At 33.1% G+C, this 24,169-nt stretch overlaps 1 protein-coding gene across 2 annotated transcripts in view; it reads right to left on the reverse strand.

Moving 5' to 3' along the window:
* Positions 1-24,169, reverse strand: part of UNC5C (unc-5 netrin receptor C) — a 407,070-nt gene that overhangs the window by 136,943 nt on the left and 245,958 nt on the right. For both annotated transcript variants that reach the window (XM_003772864.4, XM_031941564.1), the window contains exon 3: positions 6,697-6,840. In XM_003772864.4, the coding sequence (XP_003772912.1) occupies positions 6,697-6,840 (144 nt within the window). The remainder of the gene's footprint in view (positions 1-6,696; positions 6,841-24,169) is intronic.

Raw genomic sequence — 24,169 nt, forward strand, 5'->3', positions numbered from 1 at the left:
GCCTTTCCCCAATGATTAGAGGGATGAGAACAATGTTTCAAAGTCCTTGAAGATGACTGAAGCCAGCACTGGGAAAGGTTTAGAAATTGTTCAGGCCCTGAAGATGCCAAGGCCATCCACTGCATCCCAGGCTATCAACAAGACTTTTGTCCTGGCACTGGACTTTTATAACTTAGGAAGGGAGAACAAGGTTGATGACTTTGTTTTAAAAAGTTTTTATTTTTAATTTATGAAATGAAAATATTTCTATAACATGGTAGAATTTTTTACAAGAATGATTACATATGAAAATCAAATTTATTATATACAACCTGCTATTTCTTTTAAATATAATAAAATTGTCACTTTCTTTTTTCTTTTTTTATGTTCCTCCCTGAAATGGCTACCATTAGATACAAATATGATGTATGTATGTATGTATGTATGCACACATATATGTAAAATGATTCCATATATACTTCTAATTATCAGAAATAAAGAAATCAGTGACTTTGTGTAATTCTGCTTCACTTAAATTCAATTTATATGTAAGTTTATCACCTGTTACGTTATTGGTTCTTTTCAAAAAGGAAAGACAACAACAATTATCACAATAATGCATAATTTGATATATTTTATTCCTCTATAGACTATAAACTTCATAAGGATATGAGCTGTGTCTTAACAATCAGTATTGGATCCTACTACAAGCTGGATCCCATACTAGGTCCTATACTAACAGCTGAGGTTAGCTGTAGAAAAGATGTAACAGTACCACATCTTTTTAGTTGATATTCTTCTTTTTCTTATGCTTTTTATCAATCCCAAAATAATTGCTCAATAAATGGCTTTTAAAAAATAATGACTGGATTACTTGATAATTACTATCATTTAAAAACATTAATAACCTTTCTGATAATTGGCGGGGAAAAGAAAATGATCATTTTTAAGTCCTAGGATTTTAAAATACTGTGGAGTTAGAGATATTTAAATAAATTTTGTCAGGAGATAGTCACTAAATGTCATTTCACAGAGTTCTGCCAAGTAGAAATCTGGCAATTATAGAGATAACCTTATCTATGTAGACAGTCAATCTATAAGATTCTGGTTGAAAAAAATTCTCACTAGGGCATGAATTGGAATATTTGGAATGGAAAAGGCCTATTTCAAACTTCATTTTATTGATGACTAAACTGAGACTCAACAAATTTAAAGAGGAATACTTAACATTTTTGTGTCATAGATCATTTTGGCAATCTGTTAAGGCCTATGGATGCCTTCTCAGGAAAAAAAAAATCTTTTAAAATATATAAAATACACAAAATTACAAAGGAAGCAAATTATACTGAAACAGTTATCAAAACGTAATTTATGTAGCCCAGGTTAAGCTGTGGTTTATATTACCTTGGGTGGAGTCAAATAACTTGTTAGTGGAGGAGATGAAATAAATTGATCATCTATGGTCTAGGAGTCTTTAAACTTCTTTTTTTTTTTCTTTTGCTACTTGTCATACCATACTTTTAATTATACTTGTTTGTATGCATGGTGTAACTGCCCTGATACAATTTACATGTCTAGAAGATGTTTCTGTGGCATCCTTACCTATCTTGTAAAAGTATTTGTCAGATTCTATTAGTAGCAAGGTATTTATAATTTAAAATTATATATCAAATATTATATATGTATATATACATATATACATACATATATCCATATATATATTTTAAAATTTTATTTTTATTTTTAAAATTTAATTCTAGTAAAATTATTATTTTAAAAATTTTATTTCTATTCAAATTGTGAATATCACAAGTGGCATTTCCTTTCTTTCTCTTCAATATTCATTTTTGCAATAGCAAAAGAAACTGGCCAAAACATCCACATAGGGACTACAGATGTTCCTTTTTGTCTATGATCCTTTTTTTGATATTGGTAGATAGAGGGGTAGTGGTGGTAGTGATGTCTGGTTATAGATCTTAATTATTTGCCGCAAAAGTTACTAATAGTTTTGTCCTCTACCTTTATTCTAGAGAAACCAAAAATAAAAGGAAAAAAAAATCATGTTTTGCATCAAGTTCCATAGAATTGCATATCCTTTTATGAAAACATGAAAAAGAACTCACAAATGATTTTATATGAAGGATTATTCTAAAGATACTTTTAGTTTTTTCAGGGGATATGTAATATTCATAAATTACTTAAAGGATAAAATGGTTTTTCTCAATGTGGAAATGATTATCATTGAATAAAGAAAGCAAAATCATTCCATGAGCTCTAAAGAATGCATATTTCCTGGACACAAGAGGGGGAGGCATTACTTTTTCCCCCCATTCTCTGCTCTATGTGCCCTTTAATTTAGAGCAAAACCCATGCTAACTTGTATACAGTTGCCTAATTTACTGCTAAGGGGGACACATTAGCATCTATCCATAGATGTTACAGAAGGGTAGTTTTACTTGCCCTTAAGGAAAACTATAATGGAATAAAATGTTCTCTCTGAAATTACTAGATTTGGAAGCAAAGTGACTATTAATCAATCAAACAATTAACATCTGTTAAATGCCTACTATGTGCCAGACACTATGCTACATGCTCAAGTTCCCTCCTTCCCTCTTTCTCTACCTTCCCTCCCTCCTGTCATTCCCTCCTTCTCTTCCTTTCTTTCTTCCTTCCTCCTTTCCTTCCTTCCTTCCTTCCTTCTTTCCTTTCTTCCTTCCTTCCTTCCTTCCTTCCTTCCTTCCTTCCTTCCTTCCTTCTTTCCTTCCTTCCTTCCTTCCTTCCTTTCTTCCTTCCTTCCTTCCTTCCTTCCTTCCTTCCTTCCTTCCTTCCTTCCTTCCTTCCTTCCTTCCTTCCTTCCTTCCTTCCTTCCTTCCTTCCTTCCTTCCTTTCTATTTCTCTTCCTTTTCTTCCTTCCTTTTCTACCTTCCTCCTTCTCTTCTTCCCTTCTTCCATTTTTCGGTTTCCTGTCTCTTTTTGTCTCTCTTTTTTACTCTCTGTGTCCTTGTCTCTCTCAGTCTCTTTTCCTCCTGGCAAAAACAAAACAAAACAAAACAAAAAAAACCCCAAAACCCAAAAAACAAAAAACCTCAAACTTTCCTAAGTCATGACATTGAATGCCAATTTTTTGCTTAGAGAACATTTCCCCCCCTGAGGCAACTGGGGTTAAGTGACTTGCCCAGGGTCACACAGTCAGGAAGTGTTAAGTGTCTGAGACTAGATTTGTACTCGGGTCCTCCTGACTTCAGAACTGCTGCTCTATCCACTGCACCACCTAGCTGCCCTTAAAGAACATTTTCATAGATGAGTGATAAACCTTGGAAAATGAGTATTTATTAGGGAAGCACTAAAAGCCACTTCATTGTGTTCTTACTATACATAAATCTAATTACATGAAAGATAATTGCACTTATATAATCTTAGCATCATAATGTCATCTTCATCTGAGATAAATTCAAACCTTTAATTGAAGTTAATGTAATAGCCATCTGTCAAGTGTTCCTGGGCAAACGACCAAAATCTACTTGATGCACTGAAGCTATGGTTATGTACAAGTTTTCTAAAACGTTATAAAAGATTGGTGTTATTCAGGGCCCAGCTTGCGCAAGGAGAAACAGTAATTTTCTATCAGAGTTTTTGTTGTGGTGAAATTCTTGTCTCTGAAATTCTACTTATTTTACCCACGTGGCTAGGAAAATATAAATCTTGAGTTTCTTTCCATGATGGTGAAAAGATTCTTTTGACAAACAGGCCTCTTTTTTTTTTAGAGGGAAATACTCTTCTTATTCTTTGACTTTTATAAAGCCCTACTTTGATGCATCACTGGAATTATTCTTGGATTAGTTGCATATGTTCAGTCAGAGTAATGACAGATCTAAGATAAGAAATAAGACAAAACTTAAAAAGAAGAAAAAATTATTTTTAATTTTAACAAATTTTTTAAATTTAAATTTATTTTTATTTTATAATTATAAATAAAATTTAATTTAATTTAGTTTAAGTCTTTCTTAAAATGAGAAAAAAGATATTATGCACAATTAAAATAATAAGTCATCTTTAAATATGTGGTTGATGTGAAAAAATGGTATAGTCAGATGAAGGAACATTGAAACCAATTACAATAGTTTCAGTCATCTATTTTGCTGCTGCCCCGAAGGGCTATGATACCTTTCCATCTGACTTGCAGCTAAAACCTTCTTTATATATTGATTCCCCATGAAAATCCCTTGAGAGCAGGTACTTCCTTATTTTCTTATTTGCATCCCTACATCTTAGAACAATGTTTTTCACATAATAAGTACTTAATATGCGTTATTCTTTCATCCATCCATTCATTTATTCATAAAAAAGAGGTTTTAGAGGGTAAAATCAGTTTAAAGAAAGCCAGCCAAGACATTCAAATAAGAAAATTCATTTAGAGGGCATATAAATATGAAACTCAAAGGAAAATATGAAATGTGGAAAAGATGGAAACAATTGCAAATCTTTTCATAACTTTTTTTTTTTTCATTTGGCACTGCAGAAAATAAAGATGGGAAGAGATATTGGACTAAATCAAGGATACAGAAGAATTCTACAAAATGGAACTCACCAAAGGGAGAAGATTGGGCAGGACTTATATGTTATGTATATGGTAAATAGGCCCTAAGTAATAAGGAAAGTTTTATGATAAAGTAGCAGCAGCCAAGATATGGTTCAGATAGCAAGAAAATTAAGGACAGTGGAGGGAGAAATTTTTTTTTACAAAGACTCCAATATTAATTATTTTATATTTTTGTTCCAGAGGAAAGAATAATTTGATGTTTAGTTATTTTTGTGTCAAAGGCAGAAGGGTCACTTTTTAAATCCCTCTATTAGGTATTAAGTATCATCATGCAACTCTGCCTTATTTAAAAAAAAAAACAGTAATAAAAAGGAAATTCTTACAAATTGGGATTTTATCATCTATGACTTGAAGGACTGCCCTTTGGCAGTGAGACTGGAATAATAATTTAAAATAAATATGATCAAAGACCACAAAACATCTAAAATATGCAATGATAGCATACTGTTTTTCCATCACTTTTCTTGTGGTTAGGATTAGAAACTAACTTTAGATGTTCTCTTAAGGAATAATATCCTTCCACTTAATTTGATAAAATCATGTTGTTATTGGTCATTTTCATTAATTATTATAATAGTAATAATAATGATGATAATGTCTAGCATTTATATAGCACCTTAAAGTGGCAAAGTACTTTATAAATGCTATCTTAATTCAAAGATCTAAGTGCTAGTATTTTTCTCATTTTACTGATTGGGAAAATGGGGCTGAGAGAAATTAAGTGACTTGTTCAGGATAATATAGCTAGTTATGCCGAAAACAATATTTGAACTCAGATTTTCCTTATGTGATGTCTAAAACTCTATTTACTGTACCATCTAGTAGGAAGGTATCCTTCAGTTACTCGAAGAAGTTCAACATGGTTTTTCCACAGAATTACAATGGATAATACTCCAGTGTAAATTGGCCAATATATGTAGAACTCATTTGAAGGTAGACAGATGACTAAAATACCCAAAAGACCATGGTATGACATATTTTCACCAATAAAAATCTATAACATTGATCCTAAGGAAATTTAATTCAGAGAAGTCCTTTTCTCATCACACTTTACTCTTCTAGAAATTAAAAAAAAAAAGCTTCTGGCTCTTTGTGGTGCCAGCACAGGCTACATATTAACTTAACATATTTGTGGTACTAAGCTCCAGGCAACATATTAACTTAACTGTACTGTCATAACAAGCTTCCATTACCTTGGCAGCTTTGCAAACTATACTGCTTTAAGGAAAAGGATCATACTCCCCAAGAGAAGATGCATATTTCTCCCTGATAATGAGGCACTTTTAAAAGCAGCAACAACTCTTTCATTTACTCTGGATGTAGTTAGCCCATTGAAGCAATCAATCACTGAGTAAATGATACCCTAATGGTATCTAATGTGATAACATATGGAAAGTGCTTTGTCAACCATAAAGTGTTATAAAAATGCTAGTTGTTCTTCTGGTTCTTGTTCTTTTTATTCTTCTTGTTTTTGTTATTCTTATCCTGAGCCGTTTTGTCCTCATTAGTATCACTATTACTATTAATGTCCTAAAGGACTTAAAAGAAGTATTGAAGATATATTGTGTTTTAAGAGATGATGAAAGGAACAATATCAGAGAAACCCAGTTAAGAGTTACATAAAGTGATGCTAAGTGAACTTAGCAGAATCAAGAGATAAGTAATATAATAATAATAACATCATTAAGACATTTAGAAAAACTTAAGAACTGTGATCATCATAATGACCAGTCCAGATGGGGCCATATGTATTTTTGACATAGCCAGTTTGGGAATTTGTTTTGCTTTGATTATAATTGTTCTAAACTTTGTGTTTCTTCTCTTTTTTATCTATTGGTGGAAGCTAAGGACAGAAAATAGAGTATATTAATTAAGATTTTAGTTTAAAAAAATGTTCATATACTTTGAAACCGATACCACAGACCACAAAAATATGTCAAGAACAAAGATTTTCAGTGAGCTTTTGCTCTGACACTTGTTGTATAACAAGACTACATAAACCTTATATTTCATCGATTGGGATGACTGAAAACAAGAGCAGGTTTATATTGAGCAGATCTTATTCTTCCTTTCTCATCAACTGCATTGACTCCAGCTAGGAGAGAGATTTCACTTACATGCAATGCGTACATAGGCTTTCCGGCTCTTTGTGGTACCCGCAGAACTCCAGGCAACACACTGGCACCAATAATCTTCAGGCCCAAAGAGCTCTTCAACTTGTTGGCGGGAAATCTCAATACTTACTTCACGGACAATGAGACCTGCCAGAAGAAATTAACATTATCGTAAGGATAAGACTCATAAAAGGGCAACATGCCAAAAAATGAGCCATGTATATCGTTTAATAGGATCTCTTTAAAAATGATGCTTGGCAGAGCTGTGTAACCATATCACAGATATAGTACTGCTTTTTATCACTTTTCTCATCAGGTTTGCCTCTTCTGTCTGCTCCATTGCTTAACTCTTGGCTTTTTTCTCACTTTTTATTCTGGGATTTCTTGACCCCTTTATCTTTTGCACTGTACAAAACTCCACTCTTTACAATGTGGGTAGAATAATAATTTTCTATCCACAGAGTCATCTTCTTCTTTACCAAATTAAATTTGCCATTTCGTAGGAATGCCCACAATCATTTAATAGTTTTTTGATTAAAAAAAATTAGTCCCAGCTCCCAAACATGATTAATTTCAAGTGGCCCACTCCTCAAGTTGTCTGGGTGAACTAAGGAGAAGGAAACTCACAGCACAGGAAAATAAAAAGAAACATACACATGTCTATACAGCATAGCTTACAATTTTGATCTCTCTTCCTTCCTCCCTCTGTCTCTATCTCTGTCTGGCTCTATCTGGCTCTCTTTTAACATTGCATCAGTGCTACTGAATCTACTGGAAATGTGAGATAAAGGCTAGTAAAACCATCAGTCCATTTTTTAAAACCTGGATTTCTGATTTAATCCATGTAGAGAATTTAGTGAGCAAACATCCTCTACCTATGCTGATCAGGCAGCAACTAAGCATCTCATAGGCTTAGAATGATGCTAGGATCACAAGATATGTCTGAAGTAGAATTGGAATCTGGGCTACTTGATTCTCAAACCAGCTCTTTCTCCACTATCTAGAACCATGTCTACTTGACAGAAGTCCATTTTAAAAGATAGTACTTCAGAGGACTGGCACAAGTAGGCATCTTTGACAACTTGACATTCTCCCAGTTCAAATAACATGCAGTTTTCAGATTGTTTCATCATCATTCTTTAAATGTTAAAGATTAGATGTCAAATCTGATTAAAATATTAAATAAGTTATCTTTTATCCCAAATCCAAGCAATCAGAAAATAAATAATTTCATCATTCTTAAATAATAATATAGCATAACAATTGTGTGTTATACCTCACTAATTACCCATGTTAACTTGGAAAATTCACTTAACCTTTCACCACTCATTTTTCCTCATGTCTGAAATAAAAGGGTTAGATTAGATGATCTCTGAGGTCTCTTCCAGTTTTAAATTCTATGAACCCATGATATAGAATCATTAATTTCTCTAACTTAGGAAAACTTCTGATTTTTCTCAGGTTTTAAATTTCATGTGGAGATCTAGAGCTGGAAAGGATCACAGGAAACAAACAACTCATTTTATAGATGAAAAATCCAAGGTGCAGGGAGGAGAAGGGATTTCCCAGGATCTTGCAGATATTAATTGCATATATATATATATATATATATATATATGTATATATATGAAGAGAGAGAGAGAGAGAGAGAGAGAGAGAGAGAGAGAGTACCCTTGAAGACAGTGGGATCATACCATGAGTTTTGTGAGGGAGAATTAATAAAGTTTTGTTCATAGTAAGAGAAGCTCACATTTTCTATTGCTCTTTAAAATTTATAAAGTGCCTTTCTCATAAGAATTTTGTATTATCAGTAATGCAACTATTATTAGCCCCATTGCAAATAACAAGGCTTACAGAAATTAATTACCTGACCCATGAGCATATAGTTAATAAGAATTAGAAGCTAAATTTGAATCCAGAACTCCTACCTTCAAGTCTAATGTGTATTTTACTATGTAAAATTACTATGACTATTTCTGGGGAACAAAAGAGCCTGGCAGAACACTGGTTTTGTCTTCAGTCATTTTAGTTGTGTCTGACTATCTTATCCCATTTGGGGTTTTCTTGGCAAAGATACTAGAGGGGTTTACCATTTTCTTCTTTAGCTCATTTTACAGATGCAGAAACTGAGGCAAATCAGGTAAAATGACTTGCCCTGGGTCACACAGTAAGTGTCTGAGACCAGATTTGGAATCAGATCTTCTTGACTCCAGACCAAGTTCACCATCTTTTGTGCCATCTAGCTGCCCTACCTTTTGAATACATGGGATTTTTTTATTAGGAAGCTTTGCTTCCTTGGTTCTTCTCAAAAGACATTGGAGCGGATTTCTTAAGATTACTGATGGAATTTAAAGTAGACAAGTAAAAAGTTAGATAAGGGCACTATTAATGCTATTATATCTCTAAGTTGTAAATCTTGCCTATATAATAGATGTAGCTTATTTATAATAATTATGTATTTTCTTATTCCAAAAGAACTTAACACAATTTTTAAAAGTGCAAAGTAAGCAAGAAAATTACATTGGGAAAAAAGTTATGATTTTCAATATGTCTTTTCTTTTTACCTTGGTTTGAAAAGCATTGAGAAATATTTTTTTTGTACTGGTCTTGCTTTGAAGGCTAATCTGGGGTAAAGTAGAAAAAAAACATTGTTTCTATAGCCACATGCCCTGTATTCAAATTTTGTTTCTGCTACTTGTTATCTTTGTAACTTTAAGATGTTATACAAATTCTATTATTGTTAATTATTATTTACTTTAGATCTCAATTTCCTCATTTATAAGGTAAGTGGGTTGGCCTAGACAATTTCTGAGGTCCCTTTCAGCTCTACCGCAGTAGACTGTAGCCTATTAACAATTTGTGCCCCCCAAATGAAATAAAATATACCTAGTACATATGTATGAATAAAGGAATAAACAAACCAAAATATATAAAAGTTAGCTATGCAAATTAAAAAAGCAAGAGCATAGCAAAGAGCACACATTTTACATTTTATTGTAATAGGAAGAGTCAACATATGTGAATAGAGAAGGTTTCTGTTCCAGTCATATTAGAGAGGACTAATAGTTATTAACCTGTGTGCTACACTGATTTCATAAAATATCAAACACTCAGTAAACATTTATTAAGTTATGTCAGATGTACTGTGCTAAGTACTGGGGATAAAAAAGAGCCAAAAGACAGTTCCAACTCTAATAGAGGAGAGACTAATGAGGAAAAAAACATATAATCAAATGCACAAGGATGAATAGGAAATAATTAACAGAGAGGATGTACTAGAATTAAGAAGAATTTGGGAAGATTTCCTGTAGACAGTGGGATTTTAGTTGGAACTTAAAGGAAAGCCAGGGGTCAATAGTTGAAGCAGAGGGAGAAGAGCATTCTAGACATGGAGAGCTGGAGAAAATGTCTGGTACCAAGAAAGGTTGCATCTTGTTGATGGAATATCCAGGGAGGCCAGTGTCATTGGACTACAGAATATATATTAAGGTATTAGGTATAAAAAGACAAGAAATAAAGGAGGCAGCTAAGTTATGAAGGGCTTTGAATACCAAAAAGAGCATTTTATATTTGCTCCTAGACACATTAGAAAGTCACTAAAGTTTATTGAGTTGAGGAGTGACATAACTAGACCTGAATTTTAGAAAAATCATTTTAGGAACTGAATGGAATATAGAGGCAAGGCACCACTAGTAGGTTATTACAATAATCAAGAAGTAATGTGATAAGGGTATGCATTAGAATGGTGACAATGTCAAAAGAAAAAAATGGGACATATTTGAGAAATGTTACAAAGAGAAATCAAAAGGCCTTGGCAACAAATTGGATTTGGGATGAGAAATAGTGAGAAATCCAGGAAAACTCCTAGACTGGGGAGCTTGAAGAACTAGCATATGTTGTTGACCTTTATACTAATAAATAGAAAGGGTGGGTTTAGGGGGAAAGATAAGGAATTCTGTTTGGTACATGATGAGCATAAGATGTCTACTGGATTTCCAGTTTGATATATCTGAATCAGAAGAAGCCCTCCAAAACCTTGAGCATATCATCCATTGAAAGCTTATGAATAGATGTCAAGAATCACACAGATTGAAAAGGCAAAATAGGACTATGATATGTATTCCACAAATAAAGTGACCACAGTGAGGAAATCACAGTCACTGTCATAGATGGCATTTGTTACTTTTGTTATTTTAAAATAATTTGTATTCAAGTCCTCATATACATCCATGCATATATATTTATATGTACATATATATACATCTAAACACAGACACACATGTATAATTTTTTTTGGGGGGGCTATTGTTTAGATTTGTGATTTACTAAGTATAGAAAGTGCCCTGTTATGAAAAGGCCCTGTAATAATATTAGTCATTGTTCTACAACTGAGAGCTATTTCTTGAACTGTCTAGAACTATGGCTACTTTTATATATTATTGTATAGATGATCCTTTAATGGTTCTAAGAGAAAGACATAACGCAGCTTTTCAAACACTGTTTAACCTGAAATTTGTTTGATGTGATAGACTCTAGGAAGAAGATGTTAATGATATGTCCATATCATTGATCTCACAGGGATAACCAACAGCCATGGAACAGGAAAAAACATTCGAAGAGGCAACCCCACCAGAAACTGAGGATATATACACAGAAGATGCTATAATGGTAACATCTGGATGAGGGAGAACTGGAGGTTGCCATCCTACTCTTCCACTGATTTATCTTTCTCAAAGGAAAGGAATGAGAGGAAAGATGGTAGGTCTTTCAAGCTTATCCTGGGAAGAATGGAGGGTATTTTATTGGAGAGAACAAGAATTTTCAATGAAGAAATTTGTGCAGTAGTGAATTTAAACCTGCTGTCTATGTGTCCTATTGGAATTAAAAAGCCTAGAAAAATCCCTCTATAATGATGACTCATGAAACATCTTAGCAATTGTTTGAAATTAAATTAACCTGCTCTAGGTTCAATGTTAAATATGTTTTTCTGTATTCTAATTCTTTGAAAGTTCAGTGGTCACTTTCATATGACATGCAATTATATAAAGTTATTCAGAAAATGAAGTTAATTAGAGAAGCTTACTCCTATCATTCTAAGTATAGAAAGGGAATTTAATGTCCTCTTTCAGGCAAAAGCTAGAGAATCTGATAATTCCCTTAGCAAAACTTTCCCCTGTCATGCTTAATGGTGCTCTATGCTACACCACAAAGACAAGCATGGAGGCCACTTTCCCATTTAAGCCACAATATCTAATCACTATTCCTACATCCCAAAATTGGCTTCAACAGCATAGGTTTCAGGTCTCTACTGTTTCTAACTGTTCCCATTTGTATAGCACAATATAGTGTTCCTGCACAAATCTGAGAGATAGGTTGTGTAAGCTATCTTCATCCCCATTTTCTAGATGGGGAAACAGATTTGGCTAAAGTAAGTGACTTCCCATAAGATCATTCAGCTAGAAGGCTGGTACCTATCTTTTTTATTTTTTAAAATATCTCACTGACAGCTTGTTTTAGTGCCCTGGCCTACTTTTTAGTTGTTTATTTCCTGTTTCTTATGTGAAGGAAGGAACAAAAGCTGCTATTCAGCTACTGCAAATGAAATTCTTTTAAATGTCATTAATTTACTGTGAGGAAGGGTGGATAAATCAGATGTGTGTATAACCTTAATGATGGCAGTATAAAGTACAGACCAATAAATGGGCTCAGGAATGTGAAACCACACACAAATATTTAGTGTTCCGAGATGATAAACTCAGATTTCTTTCTCCTGTTTCTATTTACAGCAGTTCCAGGAAAACTAATGAAAAGATAGTGGATTTTCACTTAGTCCACTGTTCCTTTCTAACCAGCCAACATCATGAGAGATTCTGCTGACCACAGATCTGCAGTCTTCTTAGAAGCCACCGTTCTATTCCCTTGCCATGGGGAAAACAAGGTGATATTCATTGAATGAATGTATCCAATTGTGTGGCCTGCTAGACCTCATGGGCTTTGGAAGGCTGGCATGCACCTTGAGGTTGCCTTCTATTTGACAGAGGTCCCATTCAGAAGGCAGAGGATTAATTACTATTTGTATACAGTTATCCCATCCCATAGCCTACAGTTTACATTTCAAATTGTAATAAATATAAGAATAAAAAAGGAAAGTCCACAGAGAACATTGAAAAGTTTACAATCAAGAGTTCTGTAGAATCAGTGGCATTATTCAGACTGAGGTACTGGTTATACACCAGCTTTTCGTTACCATAGATAAGTTCATTACCTGTGACATTTTACTCATAAAACCAGTGTTGGCTTTGGGTAAAATAAATAATAATCTCTGAATACATAACCTCTTTGAAAATAAAATTCCAACTCTAGTTGATGGCCTTGGAAGGAGAAAACATGCTGACTTGAATTTTGAAATGGCATAAGCATCTCTTCTAAGGACGGTTGCTTTGAAAAGCTTTTGGTGGCTCCAAATTGGTTTCAGGCCATTTAATGCAGGAAAAAAAAAATGTTTCTGTGTACTGAATATACTCAAATAGAAATGTGTATTTTTCCATCATTTCTAATAACATCAAAGGATTCCCATCTCTACACTCTCTTTAATAATGGTACCTCTAGAATCCATGCTGTTTGAAGTTTGAAATGATTTGCTTTTATAATAGATTCGTTGTGGATGGGAGTCAGGATACAAGACAGTAACTGGAGAACTACGGCACGAAGCCTAATAATAAGCAGAGTTAACTAGTTAATAGTGAGTCTGAGAAGACATAAAAATTCTAGGTATAAATGCTACTGTCTACCTTTTTGTTTTAATATCATGCACCAAACGTGAGTGACATAATTTCAATGAACTTTTATTGCTTATTTTAAAATTTAAATCTCATTAAAGTAGTAAGGAGTCAAAAGAAAAGTACATTTTTTTTTAGAAAACCTCATTGTAGACAAATAGGTATCTCTGAAACCATTTTTTTTGTGTGTATTGTGTTGACACTGTATAACTGAGAACATCATCTAGTGAGCTTTCTGAAAATGTTTTAAGTCAATTCAATACTCATTCTTATTAGAATTTTGGTTTTAGTGCCAGATATCACAGGAAGAAAACTATTTGTGAAGAAGCTACTAACAATATAGATCAGCAAGTGTTTGGCAATTTGTAGTCTTTGAGAATGTCCTAGGGTCACTGAGAGGTTAAATAACTTGTCCAGCATGTCAGAGCCAAGACAGACACATCAAAAGGAGGATCTGAACCAAAGTTTTCTTGACAGCAAGGCTATTTATCAAGTATGTCATGCTGCTATTGGTTCCTATGATCATAAAATCAGAGATTTAAAACTCGAAGGGAACTCAGAGGTCATCAATTTTAACCCCTTCCATTTTATAGATGAGAAAACTGATATAAGTATTTGAAGCAAAATTTAGTTTTAATACCAACTTCAGGAGTCATATCCCATATAATATCTATTTTTACACACATTCTATGTGTTTTGCTAAAAAGCAGTGACAAACAAGTGAGAAAGCAATGCTATATTAGACATTCTTTAACATGTACTCTATAGTTCAGGTGTAGGCTAAATCCTTCATGTAAAAAATTATTTAAACCTTTTGAGAGCAGGAGGGCAGGGGAAAAGTGACAAGCCATCATGTTGTGCAAGATTGAAAGCTTGACTTTGCTAGGACTTTTTTATATTGGGAGAAGGGTTATGGAGGTCATACTGTGAAATCTCATTATCACACAGTCTCAGTTATAGTACAGGTTCCTCCATTATAACAAAGCTCTGGAGTATGTTACAAATGTTTATTGAATTAATGTGGTAATGTCCTTATGTTCTCTATAAAAGCTTAATCATATTAGATTTCACTAATATAATATAAAATATGAGACATAATAACACTTCTGAATATCTTGATAAAATTCAGTTTATAAAGATATCAGAGACAAGCTTTATTCCATTATAACTTAATATTCTGTTACACAATATACACGATAATTTCTATAGTTACTTGTGAACCTAAGTAGAACAAAGATAACACATAACCTCAAAGCAAAATTTTTAAACCAAATATTAGATTTATTACCAGTCCTTTTTTTTCCTTTTTTATTAGGAATTTAACAATCATCAAAAGAAAATCTCAAAAATACAGAGAACTAAGAACTAGAGATGATGTGGAATTCTGACTTTCTTTTAGATACAGTTAATTTTTAAAGTGTACATTAAATTTAAGCAAATAGTTATAAAATTGTCCTATTTGTGACCTTGTCTTGTGTCTGTGTGCTTAATATTTTATTTTGTTCTTTCTCTCTGTCTCTCTCTTTCTGTATGTGTCTGTGTCTCTCTCTTTTGTTTCTTTTTTATTTCTTCATCTCTATCATTATTTTTATCCCCCAAATAATAGCCCTACTAGTACAGTCAAATGTAATTTACCCTCTAAGAATCACTGCAGAATGAATTATTTCTTTTATATAAATCTAGAAGCTACAGTCTTTTCAAGGTGATAAAGAAATTTTTATGCCCTTTTTGTGGAATTAAAGAAAATTCTTACTATTACCTTTATATTTTGTTATTATATTCTGAGCCTTTTGTGATTACATGAATCCAAGATTAGACAGGGAGACCCTGTCTAAAAAAAATATGTTTTTTTAATTCCTCTTTCAAGAGATACACAGCAAAAGACATCACCAATTTTTTTCTGAAATCAAGATTGGTCACTCTCGCTTATAATTCTCATCTTTTCAAGTTTCTTCCTTTACTTTATTGTGGTCACCATAAAAATTGATTTTAGTATGCATCTGTTTATAAACAGATTTCTTATTATAAAAAAATTTCTTTAAAGTTTCTTTGAATATTTAATTTTGTTATTGTCTGGCACAAGATTATACGACATGATATAATTGCTTAAGCCATTCCTCCATTGATGGAAAATTTCAGCTCAATATCACAACAAAAAATGAACAAAAGTATGGAAAAGAAAGGGAAAAAAATTATTTGACTTGTATAATTTCCTTATTTATTTTATATTGTCTTATTTGAAGCCATTTTGAATTATCCCACCAGTAGGCAGGTATAGTAGATTAAACTACTCTTTTTCTCATAATTTGGTTTTAACACTTCTTGATATGAAAATAAATAATATTTTCATGTTATTAAAAACAATAAAATGTTTTATTAAATGTTATTAAATGCTATTAAAATGTTACTAAAAACAATAAAAATAAGGAAATAGGCAAACAAGATAAAGAAAATAATACACACACAAGAATGTGTGATTGGCAAGATTGCAGAGAATTAGAATTCACAAAACTGAAGTGTTATCTAAAAGATAAGATAGAAACAACACAAAAGGTAAAGCCTTATAAAATAACAAAGGACATCTGTAATATAGTCTGTTAGCTCCCATTCAACATTCCATCTTAAGCCATGTCATATGCTGGCCATACCTAATATAATAATGAACTTTAAGATTTGGCTGGGGGAGAAAAGGGAGCCCCTGGCTTATCTCTTTATGAAAGCAATTCAGCCTAAATCTCCTTACACTTTGTAAAAGGAATAGTACAGAATTCTGTCTAATTACTTAAGAAAAGAGAAAGGAACTTGGGTGTAGGGATGGTTGATATACAGAAGATACAGACAATGCAAAGTCAGCAAAAGGAGTTTTAATATCTAATGGAAATGGAATTAGAAACATTGGGGAAAAATCTACAAATATGATAACAGAAATGAGATGGAGGAGGTGGTCACAATTTGATACTTCTTTACCTCAGAAAGGGACAACAAAAATGGAAGGAAAATATAAGCCTAAGAAATAAGGAAGCAAATTCAATCTAGACTAAAGCAGAAATTTTGAACCTGGGATCCATAACCATGGAATCCAGGAACTTAAAAAGAAAAAGTTTTGATAGCTCAACATAATTGGAAACGTATTTTTTTTTATTTTGTACCTAAAGACATTTTTCAGAGAATGGATCCAAAGGCTTAATCAGGCTGTCAAAACACACAAAGGGAAATGGCACAAAGGGACAAGAAGAGAATAGGATAAAGGTGACTAGGATAAAGAGGGAAACACTAAGAGGAGTTATTGGGAATAAGAGCTTCAGTTTTCTGTGCATACATGTGTGAATCAGGAGGAAGCAAGGATGCTTGAGGAGTTATGGGGTCAGCCTCTAAACAACATTATTCTTTTGGCTAATTTGGGGCATTTTCACTTTGTCACTTGAAATACTCAAGAATATTATATATAACCCACATCCTATGTTTACATCAAGCATGGAAAGAACCCTAGACATGAAGTCAGATTGTTACAAATATCTAAGGCCAAAAGTATTGTAGAGAAATGGTCAAAGATTATGAACAGGTATTTCTCAAAAAAGAAAAAAGATATGAAAATAAACATTAGGAAAAAGTGTTCTGATGTTTCACCCATAAAATTGACAAAGATCACATTACAATAAAATTATAGATTTAAATATAGATATTATTTACCAAATCTGTGGATGTCAAAAATCTGAAAGAGATGATAAAGTATTGTGTTCTGATCAAGAGGCCATATTTTAGAAAGGATATTGATAATATAGAAAGTATGCCTCATAATGAAGTAGGAGAAGAGTTATTCAATCATATGCTGACTAGATAAAATAATTAAAATTATGTTGAATCCCTTTTGCCAATATTTTTACACTAATCATCATTATTCCTGTTACCTAGGTCGGTACCTGGTTTTGAACAGAAGCTTTAGAGTTGTCTTGCTCAAAAATCTAGCTGGATCCTATGGAAAACAATATTCTCATGGTGATTGTTTCCATGGCCTCACAGCTCCATCTGCTCTCTGATAAAAACTGTTTTCTTTTAAAGAGTCCCTACTTCCTTTCCAACAACTAAAATTTAAAGATCCTGTGTTATACATTATAGGTAATTTCAGGGATTTTCAAACATAATTTTGACAATTGATTTGACAATCCGACAGGATTTTTACCTTCCAAGCTGACTGCCAGCTATTACTGTTTCACTATAGATTCAAAAGTTTGGAGAGTCTTTTAATATATGGCAGAGAAGGTAAATATTTTCAGATTATGGTTCTTTGAGGGAGGTAGAAGAAAGGAAAATATCAGAGTTAAGCATTGCTATCATTCTCTCTTAATATAGTATTATTTCTTGGTTTGCATAATGGTCAAGAAAATGCAAAGTATTAGATACAACTTAAGATAACTGTAAGGTGATACCTTATTACCAGTTTATTTTGTCACTTGCAATATCTTTTGACTATGATCTAAATGTTGGAATCTATGCATTTTTTTCCCAAATTACTATTGCTCACCCCCCAATTCCCTATGATATTTATATAATCACATAACACTGCCAACACAGTGAACAACTTCAGTCATACGTCTGTTCCTGTCTCCAGGCCAAGTTTTGTTTCCTCTTCTTTTCCTTTATGCGTGATTTAAAAAATATGGATTGTGGCTATAGAACAATTTTGGTGAAGGGGGAAGGCAAAATGATAACTGGATTTTTTTTCAGCATAGTGCCACTAGAAATAGATGCAGGTGATAGGTAAAATTGGGAAAGATTATTTATTTCCATCTAGGGCACTTAAATAATATTTTGTCATGATAATACCAATATATTTGCCCCAAAGAGTTCTTTTAAGGTTCAAAATAAATAATGTATAAATAAGCTTTGCAAGCATTAATGTATTTTAGAAATGTCATTTTTTTATGAATTAATTAAATAAAAAGGTATTTAGTACATGATTAGAATATGCTAAATTGTAAAGGACAGAAACTTTGGAGAAATATATTAAAAATGGATAGAAATAATTATAATGCACAAATGTAAATGATATACTAATAGATTAATTTTTTTTACTATTAATCAAATCATCCACATAAAACTTCTGTACATGTATGACTTTACTGTTTACAAATTGTACATTTAGCATTTTGTCAGTTCTTACAGTTTCATATAGATTTTGTTCACATTCAACTGCAAGTGTTTTATGTAATATTTTTCCTTGTATCATTTCCATATGCAGTGTTGACTAAATCAGCATTAATTTCCTTTCAAGTATGTTCCTAGATAAACAATGAACACTTGTGATCATCAATGTGTATCAGACACATTGTTTCCATTCACAGGAAATGAAGTCCTTAAAGGCAGACACTTTATTTTTGTGTTTCTCCTCTGGCTGATATAGAACAGGGACTTCATAAATGCTAGCTAATTGATTTATTGCTAGATACAATCAGTTATTGATGATCCACAAAATGTGGATGGAGATGAGAGGTACATTTAAGTTTAAATAATTCAGTTAAAAGAATGAGTTTTGCTCTCAATTTAACTATCCTTTGTAAACAAACTATAATCGTCCTAAACGCTGTCTGTTTTGATAGTCAAAACTCTCATTATAAAATGAAACATTAAATGAAGATGAAAAATGGAAATATGTTAAAGATACCTTTATGGTGACTCCTGGAATCCTAATTTACTTTTTTTTTTTTCATTCTATATATGCCCCCTCCATATATACTGGGAGGCACCCAATAATATCCAGGAATGAAACATCCTGGTATGGCAGCCTTAAAAACACAATACTCACAGAAAATAGATGCATTTCCCAAATATTCAGGAAGGACTGGACAAATGTAACTATAGAAAGCCATAGATAGTGGGGGAATTCTGGGTAAGGGATTAGACCCTTCAGCCCAGAGGGAATCTACTGGCAATGTCTGGTTTGGCTCCCCATCTCCCTTTGATTGTTTTACCCTTCCTGAGAAGTCAAGTAGGGCATAATCACCTGTGTTCTACTTGAAGCAAGGAATACTTATAATAAAGATGCATTTACTTATCAATAGTAAGGTGCTTATAATTAGCACTTGTGCAGTGTGCTGTGGTGATATGATGGTACTATAATTAGCACATGCTTAGTGTGCTGTAGTGATGTAATCATACTAAGGTATTTAGGGGCTGAGAGGATTTGAAATAAAGGGACTCCATCTTTGACCAGACTCTTGGGTCTCCTGCTTCTTCACTCCTCCACTAAGACCAAGGACTCCAGCTGGTCCCAAGATCCTCCAGAGAGCTAGTCCAGATGTATATTTTGGCACCCCAATTTGGGGGGCTCTAGAAAGCATAGTAAATTTTAGCACCCCAATTTGGGGGCTCTAGAAAGCACACTACATGTATCCTTGTAACTTGCTATCTGCAGGACTGACAGGGAGACAGAACAGAAATGTTTGGAAGATTAGACCAAGGTAACAATAAGAGGCTTGGCTAGCTAGATCAGCAGTTTTTAATATGTGGGCCAGGGATTTTTGTGAGTCTTGAGAACCTTTTATTCTTCAAGGTCAAAAGTTTTCATAATAATACTGGGCTGTTTTAATGTCTAATATGGTTAAGTATTGAAAAATAAAACACATAAACAAAAGCTCTTTGGGGGAGGATGCTCATTATTTTTTAAAAATATATAAAGTTCTTGAGGTCAAAAACTTTGAGAACCACTGACAGCCAAATGTAACAAAAACTACTTTAAAAACCAATGGTTCTTCCTAACTAAATCAATGAAGAAGATGAAGAGTATGCTTGATTTTTTCTGGCTATTAACTATCACAGACTTCTGTAGACTCTACCTTAAACTTTATCCATTTATGCAATGCCCATATATTTGTGATACTTATACTTCATGAAAGAGCAGTGTCTATCACTGATGATTTCTTGCTATTTAAGTTTTTCTTTTTTTTCCCTAGACATACTGATAGTCTCCTATCAATACTTTGGATTACTAATCTCATTAAAAAAAAAAAAAGGGTTCAGAGAAATGGTGACAAAGATTTGGCTATTACTTTTATATACCCTTCATTCTATTTTAGTTCACTATTTTAAAAAAAAAAAGGGTATGACATGTGCATTGAAGTGAAAAAACAGAAAAAAAATTTAGGGGGAAAAAGAAGCCACATAATAACCTGCCAGAGGTTCATGTTTAACATAAAGCTGCAGTTGAGACTTCACAAAAGAAATCTCTGCACTTTTTATTTCTGGTTCAGAGGATTTACATGCTCTTTCTAATGATCTGGGCCTTCAGCACTGCGTAATGTCTCCCAGTCCCCAGCTTAGTGCTCATGCAAAATTGAAGCACTTTTGAGGCAGTTTAGGAGCAGCTGATGAATCTCAATGTGCAAGCAAAAGGAATAATGGCTGTTTAGTACTTTGCTAGGAGAAGCTGAAGAAATCTGGGGAAAAATCTATTGAACTTAAGCCATATGGGAAGCAAACAGAAAGCTACTGAATTTTGAACACTATGTTTATATTCCCATTAGGTAGCAAGGCTAAAGGGGAAAAAATGCAATATTCTTTTCTAAAAGGGGAAAATTATTTAGTGAGCTAGTCTCCTTCAATTGTTTAAAATATTTTGTCTTTATTTTCACAGTGAAGTGGAAATGTGTTCATAAGAATTGCCATGTTTCTATGATGTAAAAACTATCATGGGTAAAGCACTAACAAAGATGATGTCCATAAAAGACAATAAAAAGAAAAGATTGTCAGGTCACTAGGGAAATTAGATGACCATTTTTTCTTTACTCCATGATCCTATACAATTGTATACTCAATGTGTGGAAGACTTGCAAGACCTGTAAAGGCAATAGGGAAATGCTTTTCTTTCCTAATTGACTGAACTCCAATCTCACTCCAATCACCAGTTGCCTATTGGACAACTCCAATTAGATGTTCTTTTTGCATCTCAAACTCAACATGAAAACAGAATTTATTCTTTTCCCCCTAAAACCTTTCCCTGCTCCTAATTATCTTATTTCTGTTCAGTGCAATATTATCCTTCCAGCTACTCAAGTTCAAAACTTCAATCAATTTTGACTCTTCCCTTTTCTTCACTGCTCATTTTATAGTTTATCCATACTCCCTCTTTACTGTCTCACATCATCTAATCAAATGACATGTTACCAGATACAGTAGTTATCTAGCTGTACATTCTGTCCCCACACAAGTCTGTAATAGTGTGTATATGCACACATCATTGTGTGTATATGTGTTTAACAAATGGGCATGTTTGCACACAGGCTTTTCATCACTATGTTAAAAAATAACTTACCTAATTGTACAATATTACTGAGGCTGCTGTCATAGAAATCATCTATTCTATGTCAAATATGTCAAATATTTGTTATTTATTCCTCAGAACTTTTCTCACAAAGAACATTCTTTTGGGTTTTGTCTTCCTGTTAACTTTTAATTGACTCTACCAGTAGAGTTTCTACTACTACTCCCAGGAGACTTTTCCCACACTCTTATACATTTAATAGATAGGAGAAGAGGAAGGGACATTCAAGAAATAATCAAGAAGGTAACTTCTACATAACTACCTAAGGGTCTGATGAATACATACTAATTATGTCAGCAATGATTTGGAAAAAATGCAGCATGAAGCTGCATTTCCACTTGTCATTTTATTTGTTCTTCTATCTACGGTTTAAACTGGACTAGCTATCCTTTTTCCCATGATACTGAGATTTCAAAGAATTCTATTTTGTGATATGCTAACATTATGAACACAGTTAAGGATAGGTTTTTCACCTTAATTTTTCTGAATTTCTGTATATATAACGTTCGTTGTACAATGTGCTTTTTTTTTTTTCCAAACCTTGGTTTTGTATGGAATAATGGTTTTCTTTTGTCCCACTCCCATTCTCATCCCGTCCCATGTTGTACTCTGCAGAGTACATGGCAAGAATAGACTTTCCGTTGAGGGCCTATGGTTTCTGGCTCGAATAGTCTTGTACAGTGAGGTATTATACAAAATATACATTTGGATCCAGATTCATTGATTGTGAGATTAATGATTATTAATGAAGGAATTACTTACGAGTATTTAAGTCACATAATAATGACCAGGTAGTAAGAGAACAATATTTTAAAAAGAAAAAAAAAGTAATGAATGAGACAGTAATACACACATGCCCACATGCACACACACGCCCATCTAATGGGAATACAATTTGATCTCATTCCACCTTCCCCTATCCCCAAAGGAAATGAAATTGGAATTGTATTCTTATTTGCATTAATCTACATTCAAATAGCCACACTGACTGGACAAAAACTGTATAGGAAGATCAAAAGGTGATATGCAGAGAGGATTCTGGGAAGATGGTAGAGTAGATTAGAAAATTCCAAGCTTTCTAGATATCCCCCACAACCCAACAATGGTTCTCCAACAACTGGAGAAGATCTGAAGGTACCAGGATAGAGGTTTGGCCTGTGTGAAGTGTAAACTGTTCCAGGTTAACTAACAAGTCCAGAACCTTGAACTTAGCTGTATTGGGAAACCTCAATACCAGACCAATACCTAGTTGCCTTGGGCTAGAATACCAGCACAACCCTAGTGAATGCAGAAGCATTGGGATGTGGACACAGCTCTTTGTGGGCTCTTACTGGAGAATGGAATTTTGGTTTCAATTCCAGGCAAAGAGAAAACTGAAAAAGAACCTGAAGGCAGAGAAACATCTTCTACCCCAGGATTACAGGTGATTAAAATAACAAGCTGCTATAAATGTTTTTAAAAAGAGTAGGCAAAGGAAAAAGAACCCAATCACAGAAAGATACTATGGAAATACAGAAGACTGTGGTTTGTTGTCAGAAAAGAATACTGAAGTAAAAAAGTCTTTCTTACTTCAAAGAGCAACATTAAATGGTCACTTGCCCCCCAAAATTTATATAAAAACTCAAAAAATACTTTAAAAATCAAATGAGAGATATTGAAGGGAAATTTAAAAAATAATAATAATCCAAGAAAAACAAGTATATTATGAAAAGAAACAGAAATCCAGAATCTTAATGAAGAAAATAACTCCTTGAAAATTAGAATTGGCCAAGGAGAAGCTAGTGAAGTTATGAGACCAAGAAATAATAAAACAAAATTGAAAAAAAATGAAAAGAATTGAAGAGAATGTGAAATATTTCAGAACAGATATCAAAAAAACTCCATAAGAATAATTAGACTACCTGAAAGCCACAATAAAAAAATCTTGACAAAATAATACAGGAAATAATTAAAGAAAAATGCTCTGAAGTATTAGAACAAGAGGATAAAGTAGAAATAAAAAAGAAAATCCACCAAACATAACTTGAAAGAGATCTTATGAGGAAAACCTAGAGGAATATCATAGCCAAATCCTGAAATCCCCAGGATAAGAAAAAACTGTAATGAACAACAAAAAATAATTCAAATATATGAGAACCACAATAAGAATCACACAAGATCTAGCAGTGTGTACACTAAAAGACCATAAATATAGAACACTATAATTCAAAGAGCAAAATAACTGGAAAATGTCATATCTAGAAAAGTTAAGCCTAATCCTGAATTAGAAAAATGGGTATTCAATAAATTGCCAGACTTTCAGTATTTTGTTGCAAAAAGACCTGAACTTAATAGAAAATTTCACATACTAGATGCAAGAGAAATATAAGGTAAACATCAA

This window comes from Sarcophilus harrisii, chromosome 6 (assembly GCF_902635505.1).
Source record: "Sarcophilus harrisii chromosome 6, mSarHar1.11, whole genome shotgun sequence".
Taxonomy (NCBI): Eukaryota; Metazoa; Chordata; class Mammalia; order Dasyuromorphia; family Dasyuridae; genus Sarcophilus; species Sarcophilus harrisii.